General features: G+C 40.7%; 1 protein-coding gene across 1 annotated transcript; it reads left to right on the top strand.

Moving 5' to 3' along the window:
* The first annotated feature begins 9,092 nt into the window (after positions 1-9,092).
* LOC142162954 (secreted RxLR effector protein 161-like) lies at positions 9,093-9,593 on the top strand. Its single transcript, XM_075220185.1, has one exon. It carries the CDS (start codon positions 9,093-9,095, stop codon positions 9,591-9,593), a length of 501 nt encoding a protein of 166 aa, XP_075076286.1.
* Positions 9,594-10,019: the final 426 nt, after the last annotated feature.

Below are 10,019 nucleotides of genomic sequence, written 5' to 3'. Positions count from 1 at the left end.
TTAGGTCCAAGACTCCCCATTTCTCTTAACTCCTCAGCAGTTGTATTATCTAGAGAAGCACTTGCAATGGACAATCTTGAATATCCATTATTTAAGGTTTTTGAACCCGCTCCATCCAATGCAGCTCCATAATACAAAGACACTTTGTCGAATATGACATCCCTTGAGACAACAAAGAGATGAGTTTTAGGATCCATGCACTTCCATCCCTTTTTCCTTTCATCATATCTGACAAAGATGCATTTCCTTTCCTTGGCATCTAACTTGCTCCTTTGAGAATCCGGAATGTGAACATAACAAATGCGTCAAAAACCCTGAGGTGTTTCACGCTAGGCTTTTCTCCAAACATTAATTCATAGGGAGATTTCATATTATTTGGAGAAAGCGGCATCCTGTTAATCACGTACGCTGCACATTTCATACCTTCATCCCACAAGGCTCTTGGTAAATTCTTGGCATGAAGCCAACTCTTACATGTCTCAGTTAAGTGTCGGTTCTTCCTTTCAGCCACTCCATTTTGCTGTGGTGTATCAGCGCATGTCAGCTCTCTTTTAATGCATTGTTGATGACAAAAGGAAAGAAACTCATTTGATGTAAACTCACCGCCATTATCAGTTTGTAGGCGCCTTATTCTCGAATCGAGTTCACCTTCAACAGTTTCTTTGAACTCCACAAACTTACTGAAAACTTCTGACTTGTGCTTCACAAAATGAATCCAAGTGAATCTAGTAAAATCATCAATGAAAATTAGCATATAAGAGTAGCTATAAAATGAAAGAGTTCTCGTTGGCCCCATCAAGTCACTATGAATAAGTTCTAGTGGGGCATTACACCTTGACAAGGATCTGTCAAATGGAAGACAATGTGCCTTTCTATATTGACATCCTTCACAAACCTCTCCTCCATCAAAATTTCTTAAGTTAGGCAAACCTTTTACTAGAACTTTACCATGGCTTTTAATTTATCCATGCTTAGATGTCCAAGTCTAGCATGCCAAAGATGTGTATTATCATTGCTACTCATATTCTCTATATATGAATTAGAGGCAGATAAGACATATAAATCGTTAACTCTCTTACCTGAGTGAACGATATCTGCCTTGAGTACCTTGATATTTAGGAGGAACTTCACATCACGTGGTCCAAATAGCAAATAGTTTCCAGCATCTATAGTATTTGCAACTGAAAATAGATTTTTCTTCATACCTGGAACGTGAACAACACTGTTGAGGGTAATAGTGTCTTTTTGCTTCTCGTTGATCACAATAGTGCCTTCCTTCTCCACATTATGGATTGTATTATCTGTTGTAACAATGACATCATATCCGTTATATTCGCTAAAGGTGGAGAATTTGGATTGATCCCCAGTGAGATGGTGCCCACATCCTGAATCCACGATCCAGTCTCTTTCAAAATTTATGGAAGCCATGACATTTATTGCTCGAGTCTCCGTTGTGAAGCACTTTCCCCAGTCTTCTTATTTTTCTTCTTCTACAGCAACTTCCTCGATTTGAGCTATATTGCTTTCTTTGGCTCGACAATATCTTTTTATGTGCCCGACTTTGCCACAACGGTAACATTTTAAAGGCTTTTTACCGTTGCTGGAAGACTCCCCCTTCTTTCTTGGCGAGCTCGAACCACTTGAGGATTGAAAGTGCATGTTATCTCTTGATTTTCCTTTAAAGTTCCTCTTATCGGTGACAAGAGCATTTCCTTCCCCTTCTTTGATAGATACACCAACCATCTGTTTGGCTAATAGCTCTTGTGATGATAGAAAATTCTCAAATTCTTCCAAAGATGGTTGTTGAACCCATCCTTGAATCGATGTAACAAAGGGAATATATTCTGGCTTTAAGCCACGAATAATAATTCTTCTTATTCGTGCTTCAGAGATAGCCTTGTCTTGATTCAATAGAGAAATTTCAGAACACAGATTTTTAACTTTCAAAAAATACTCGGCGATCGAGAGATTACCATGAGTGGTGTTAGCTAACTCATTCTCCAAAATCTATAGCCGAGCTTCATCCTTCTTGTTGAACAGCCGATCGAAGGTCCTCCATATTTCATGAGCTGATTTACACCTTATAATATGATCAAATAAATTATGAGAGATGGACCTCTTTAGGATAAACTCCGTCTTAGCATTAATCTTCTTCCACTTCTTACGTGCATTGATATTTTCCGATTCGTAAGCTGGAGGACTTGTGTTACTCCCATTGACAACTTCCCACAAATCCTCACCAATAAGGTATGACTCCATACAAGTCTTCTATACCTTGTAGTTGGACTGGTTCAATAACTCAATCCCTATTCCATTAGCACGACCACCCAAATCCATTTAGAGAAACTAGTTGAATCAACCACTAACCCGACCTTGAAATTCAGAAGCTGACTTATGGCTTTGATACCACATTGTCACGTCCTTAGTCGTTAACTAAGCGCACATGTGGCACTTGACAACTCGCTCACGATCTTGCACAACTTGCTCACGTTCTTGCTATGCCAAGTCAGCCTTACTACACTCAAAATCGCTAAGAAATGTTAGAACACATGAGAATTGCCAAAGGAAGATTTTGTATTAGAGAGAACATGATAGTTTAGCTTGGCTGATGAATTACAAATGAATGCCCCTATTTATACTAATCACCTAGGGGCTAGTATCTAAATAATAATTGTTCTACAAGTCCTTATGTATTTACAAATAAGTCCTTCTCTAGAATATTCTACATAGCTAGAATCATTAAGGACTTTCCTAACAATTCTATAGGGTTCTAGGGTCTTCATAAGGAAACCTCTATATTTCTCTAGAACCTTCCTACAAGTTCATAAATATTTAGAACATTTCCAAGGAAATTCTCCATAGTTCTAGAATATTCCACCAAGATCTAGTCCCTAACTTATGTAACCATTCCATATGGCAAAAATATATGCCAAGTGGCACCTATGTGGCATGATGGTGTGGTAGGTCACACTCTCCCCCACCCAATTTTGTGTCGCCCTCGGCACAAAGCATCGACACATATGCGCGTACATTGCCTTGGCGTCGCCAGAATCTTTGTCCATTAGCCATGATGCCCTATGAAGTGGTTCTCCCATTTCACAAGGTACTGGCTAGTAGCTACCTTTCTTCTTATGGTACTTTGGATGGCTAGCAATGATGGCCTCCATCCTCCATTCATCGGATGCCCCTCCTTACTCTTGGCCTGAATCTTCCCATGACTCAACCAAGTCTAGTAGCTTCTCAAGCATCGGGTCCATGTTTCCACTCCTTATTTGGCTGCCCTCCGTGGTCACAACCTTGCTGGCAAGCTTGACCCCTCTGCTTAGTGCATCGTCTGAGTCTGATAGCATACCATCACTTTGTAACTCTCCATCCTTGTAGTTTCTCCTATGTCACCCTTATGTGCTTGAGCAAAGTTCTCTATCATTGCTGCAAGCTTCCCCAACTCTGGGTATTCACTTGCCCGATGTGACCCTTTGCAGAACTAGCACCCTCCCTTAGGCACGTACTCCCTACCATTTTCCAGCCCCTTACCGTTTCTCTTGGACCCCTGTCTGTTATGGGATGCCCTTTCCATTACCCTTGTATACCTCGGCTATGCATTTCCCATTGTCTTCATCATTATCTCCCTCATCCCTCTCGGCGTTGCCTTCTTTGGACTTGGAAGGCTCCATCTTGAAGTCAACAAGTGACTAGGCTACTCCGATGGCCCCGTTCATGTTGGCTATTTGATGTTTGCTTAACTTGTGCTTTGTCCAATTTTGAAACCCATCCATGAAGTAGAAGAGGAAATCTTCCTCGAACAATGATGAGATTTGCAGCATTAAGGTAGTGAACTAGAGTACATACTCCCAAATTGTGGCCTCCGTCGGAGCTCCCTTAGCTTCCGCCAGTCGGTAGTGAACTCGCGTATATACTCCCGAATTGTAGCCTCCATCAGATCTCTCTTAGCTTTCGCCATTCTACCACCTCGCGTGCAGCCCGTGCACCACCATACTATTTTCGTTTAGGGACCTTCGTGTTAATCACTTCTGCAAGTACCAAGCCCTTGGTAATTTCGGCCATGGTTCCAACAAAATTTCCTTCTAGAAATCTCTTGTATTCTTTCTAACATTCCTTAGTCATAACCTTTGTGTTGATACCATGTAAAGAATAGCAAAAGAAAAATATTATTTGGAGACATTCTGCTAGCCCAAGATCGTTAACTAAGATTGAAGGATTCAACTAAAGAAGAGGAAGTTTCAAATGGATTTGGGTGATCGTGCTAATGGACGAGGCTAAGGTACGTGCTATCCAGGAGTGGAAGGCACCCATAAAGGTAACTGAGTTGAGATCTTTCATTGGCCTTGTTAACTACTATCGTCGGTTCATCTGTGGATATTCAGCAAAGGCCGCACCATTGGCTGAGTTGCTAAAGAAGAACAAGCCATGGGTTTGGATGGAGCATTGTCAAAAGGCGTTTGAAGGCCTTAAGGCAGCTGTAATAGAGGAGCTAGTCTTGACATTACCTGACTTTTCCAGGACTTTTGAGGTGCACACAGATGCCTCAAACTTTGCCATTGGGGGTGTCTTGATGCAGCATAAGCATCCCATAGCATTTGAGAGCCGCAAGTTAAATGAGACGGAGCGGTGTTACACGGTACAAGAGAAGGAAATGGCTGCCATTGTGCATTGCCTTCGTACATGGAGACATTATCTGCTCGGGTCGAGATTCGTGGTCAAGACTGATAATGTGGCTACTAGCTACATTCAGACACAGAAGAAGCTCACACCAAAGCAGGCTAGGTGGCAGGATTTATTGGCCGAGTTTGATTATGCGCTCGAGTATATGCGGGGCAAAGGTAACATTGTAGCCGATGCCTTGAGCCGAAAAGCAGAGCTTGCTACAATCACTTCAGCAAGATGGGATATTCGAGAGGCTATAAAAGAAGGCATGCAACATGATCCAGCAGCCAAACAACTTATCGAGTTAGCCAACCAGGGCAAGACGAGACGTTTTTGGGTAGAAGACGGAATATTGCTTACCACGGGTCGGCGGGTCTACGTGCCTAAGTTTGGAGACATTAGACGGCAGATCATAAGGGAGAGTCATGATATAATGTGGGCTGGTCATCCAGGCTAACATCGCACCAGGGCCTTGGTTGAGTCAGTCTACTATTGGCCACACATGCGAGATGATATAGAATGTTATGTGCAGACTTGTCTTGTATGTCAGCAGGACAAGGTTGAGCAACAACAGCCCGGAGGACCTTTGGAGCCACTACTAGTTGCAGAGCGTCCATGGGAGAGCGTGACTATGGACTTTATCACTTTCCTACCGAAGTCTGACGGTTATGGTACTATTATGGTGGTCGTGGATAAATTTTCCAAATATGCCACCTTCATGCCCGCCTCACCGAGTTGCACAACTAAGGAAGCCGCCAAGCTATTCTTTAAGAACGTGGTAAAGTATTGGGGCTTACCAAGGCATATCATTAGTGATCGAGACCCCCACTTTATTGGGAACTTTTGGAGAGAGTTGTTCGACATACTTGGCACGGAATTGCACTTTTCTACTAGTTTCCACCCACAGACGGATGGACAAACGGAACGGGTCAATGCCTTACTAGAATGCTACTTGAGGCATTATGTAAGCGCACACCAGAAAGATTGGGCAAGGCTCCTAGACATCGCCCAATTCTCTTATAACTTGCAGCGGAGTGAGTCCATGGGGCGTACACCATTTGAGCTAGCCACAGGCCAACAACCACAAACTCCACATAATTACTATCCGCATTCGAGGGAAAGAGTTTGGGGGCTTATTATATGGCCAAAGGATGGGAAGAACAGCTCGACACTACTAAGTCCTACTTGGATAAGGTAGCTAAGAAGATGAAAGAAGTTTACGGACTGTAAGCGGTGTCCCACAGACTATAAGTCGGCTTCTAGATTTCAAGGTCGGGTTAGTGGTTGATTCAATTGGTTTCTCTAAATGGATTTGGGTGGGACTAGGGATTGAGTTATTGAACCAGTCTAACTACAAGGTATGGAAGACTTGTACGGAGTCATACCTTGTTGGTGAGGATTTGTGGGAAGTTAATGGGAGTAACACAAGTCCTCCTGCTGACGCATCGGAAAATAGCAATGCACGTAAGAAGTAGAAGCAGATTAATGTTAAGGCGGAGTTTATCCTAAAGAGGTCCATCTCTCATAATTTATTTGATCATATTATAAGGTGTAAATTAGCTCATGAAATATAGAGGACCTTCGATCGGCTGTTTAACAAGAAGGATGAATCTCGACTACAGATTTTAGAGAATGAGTTAGCTAACACCACTCAAGGTAATCTCTCGATCGCCGGGTATTTTTTGAAAGGTTAAAAATCTGTGTTCTGAAATTTCTCTATTGAATCCGGATGAGGCTATCTCTAAAGCACGAGTAAGAAGAATTATTATTCGTGGCTTAAAGCCAGAATATATTTCTTTTGTTACATCGATTCAAACCATCTTTGGAAGAATTTAAGAATTTGCTATCGTCACAAGAGCTATTAGCCAAACAGATGGTTGGTGTATCTATCAAAGAAGGGGAAGGAAATGCTCTTGTCGCCGATAAGAGGAGCTTTAAAGGGAAATCAAGAGATAATATACAATTTCAATCCTCAAGTGGTTCGAGCTCGCCAGGAAAGAAGGGGGAGTCTTCCAGTAACGGTAAAAAGCCTTTAAAATGTTACCGTTGTGGCAAAGTCGGACACATAAAAAGATATTGTCAAGACAAAGAGAGAAATATAGCTCAAATCGAGGAAGTTGCTAAAGAAGAAGACACAATGGAGACTCAAGCAATAAATGCCATGGCTTCCATAAATTTTGAAAGAGACTGGACCGTGGATTCAGGATATGGGCACCATCTCACTGGGGATCAATCCAAATTCTCCACTTTTAGCGAATACAACAGATATGATGTCATTGTTACAACAGATAATACAGTCCACAATGTGGAGAAGGAAGGCACTGTTGTGATCAACGAGAAGCAAAAAGACACTATCACCCTCAAAGTGTCATTCACGTTCCAGGTATGAAGAAAAATCTATTTTCAGTTGCAAATACTGTAGATGCTGGAAACTATTTGCTATTTGGACCACGTGATGTGAAGTTCCTCCTAAATATCAAGGTACTCAAGGCAGATATCGTTCACTCAGGTAAGAGAGTTAACGATTTATATGTCTTATCTGCCTTTAATTTATATATTGAGAAGATGAGTAGCAATGATAATACACATCTTTGGCATGCTAGACTTGGACATCTAAGCATGGATAAATTAAAAGCCATGGTAAAGTTCTAGTAAAAGGTTTGCCTAACTTAAGAAATTTTGATGGAGGAGAGGTTTGTGAAGGATGTCAATATAGAAAGGCACATCGTCTTCCATTTGACAGATCCTTGTCAAGGTGTAATGCCCCACTAGAACTTATTCATAATGACTTGATGGGGCCAACGAGAACTCCTTCATTTTCAAGCTACTCTTATATGCTAATTTTCATTGATGATTTTACTAGATTCACTTGGATTCATTTTGTGAAGCACAAGTCAGAAGTTTTCAGTAAGTTTGTAGAGTTCAAAGAAACCGTTGAAGGTGAACTTGATTCCAGAATAAGGCGGTTACGAACTGATAATGACGGTGAGTTTACATCAGATGAGTTTCTTTCCTTTTGTCTTCAGCATGGCATTAAAAGAGAGCTGACATGCAGTGATACGCCACAACAAAATAGAGTGGCTGAAAGGAAGATCCGACACTTAATTGAGATATATAAGAGTTGGCTTCATGACAAGAATTTACCAAGAGCCTTGTGGGCTGAAGGTATGAAATTTGCAGCGTACGTGATTAATAAGATGCCGTTTTTTCTCAAATAATATGAAATCTCCCTATGAATTAATATTTCGAGAAAAGCCTAGCGTGAAACACCTCATGGTTTTTGGCTCTATTTATTATGTTCACATTCCGGATTCTCAAAGGAGCAAGTTAGATGCCAAGGCAAGGAAATGCATCTTTGTCGGATATGATGAAAGGAAAAAGGGATGGAAGTACAAGGATCCTAAAACTCATCTCTTTGTTGTCTCAAAGGATGTCATATTCGACGAAGTGTCTTTATATTATGGAGCTGCATTGGATGGAGCGAGTTCAAAAACCTTAAATAATGGAGATTCAAGCTTATCCATTGCAGGTGCTTCTCTAGATAATACAACTGCCGAGGAGTTAAGAGAAAGGGGGAGTCCTGGACCTAAACAACATGAAACACAACAAGAAGATTATTCAAGTGGTTCGGGAAAGCCAAAAAGAACTATTATCAAGCTAGCTCGCTTTAGAGATGAAAATTTTATCAGTACGTATTCCTGTTTCTTTGCAGGACCAATTGATGATGAAGAACCTTCCTCATTCGAAGAAGCTAAAGGAGTCAAAGAATGGGAGCTTGCTATGGATGATGAAATGGAGGCTCTGATGAAAAATCAAACTTGGAGCCTTGTACCAAAGCCGAAGGATGTACGACCCATTTCCTGTAAATGGGTTTACAAAATCAAAAGAAGAGCCGATGGCAGCACAGATAGATATAAAGCAAGGCTAGTTGCTCGGGGATTTTCTCAAAAGTATGGTGAAGATTATGAAGAAACCTTCAGTCCGGTGGCTAAGATGATCTCTGTCCGAGTTGTGCTAGCCTTGGCAGCCTCGCATAATTGGAAGTTATGGCAACTTGACGTGAAAAATGCTTTCTTATATGGAGAGCTTGACAAAGATATTTATATGGAGAAACCACCCGGATATGTCTCTAACTTACATCCTAATCATGTTTGCAAACTTAAGAAGACCCTTTATGGCCTCAAACAAGCTCCACAAGCATGGTATGAAAAAATTGCTCAGTATCTACATTTCTGTGATTATGATGCATCACAATCAGATCCTAGCTTATTTGTTAAAAAACAAGGAGACTTGCATATGGTTGTTCTTTTGTACGTGGATGATATGATAATAACAGGAAACAATGAAGATGAAATTGCTAGGCTTCAAGATTTGACAACAAGAAGTTGGGAGAACTATACCATTTTCTTGGCTTAGAGGTGATAAACATGAACAAAAGGATCTTTGTCACTCAAGAAGGATATGCCAAGAAACTTGTTGACATGTTTGGATTGAAGCAAAGCAAAACATGTTCTACTCCTCTTCAGATAAGCACAAGGTTAAGGCGGGACAAAGGCTCATTTCTTGCAGATCCCACGCCTTTTCGAGCTTTTGTTGGAAGTCTCCTGTATTTTACTATTACAAGGCCGGACATTGCATTTTCGATGGGATATGTCAGCAGATCTATGCAAAGGCCAAGAAAGCCTCACTTAGAAGCTGCAAAGAGGATTCTAAAGTATATCAACTCAATATCAGACATGGGCTTGTTCTTCAAGAAGAAAAAGAAGAATTTGGTGTTAGCTGGTTATACGGATGCTGATTTTGGTGGTGATTTGGATGACCGAAGATCAACATCCGGCTATATTTTCCTATGTGGTGGAACAAGTATTTCGTGGTGTAGCAAAAAGCAAAACTCGGTTTTTTCGTATTTGGAATTAGGTTTGCAATAACAATTATTATAAGACTTCTTTAAACCTAAAAGAGGAAGTAATTCCAAAAGCAAACGCGTAAAAGAGAAATGCGTTTTTATTTTTTTTGGTAATAGAGAAATGCCCGATTATTATACTCTTAACATTCAACAAATCAAATCTCTCTTTGCTTCCCCCCTGCAATATGCGAAGAAAAGACATACTAATACTAGACTATAGGAATCTATTTGATTCACTTCTTTTTTTTTGAATAAATAAATTGAAACAAAAAAGGTGAATCAAATATATTCACTTGGCTCCAAAAAGCCCGTGAAGTTTTGAATATTGAATAAAGGAAGAGAAAAAATAATGTCAAGGCATGAAAACCCACTAAGAGCGTGACCATGAGATTTTTGAAATTTGGCACAATCAGAAAGAAATGAAGAATTGCAGATTTTTTTCATCTTT

Source organism: Nicotiana tabacum, chromosome 8 (genome assembly GCF_000715075.1).
Source record: "Nicotiana tabacum cultivar K326 chromosome 8, ASM71507v2, whole genome shotgun sequence".
Taxonomy (NCBI): Eukaryota; Viridiplantae; Streptophyta; class Magnoliopsida; order Solanales; family Solanaceae; genus Nicotiana; species Nicotiana tabacum.
This window is presented reverse-complemented; position numbering and strand designations above follow the sequence as displayed.

What these genes read in the sequence shown, in the direction of transcription:
- LOC142162954 (XM_075220185.1), top strand. Translation starts at nt 9,093, where the DNA reads ATGAACAAAAGGATCTTTGTCACTCAAGAAGGATATGCCAAGAAACTT.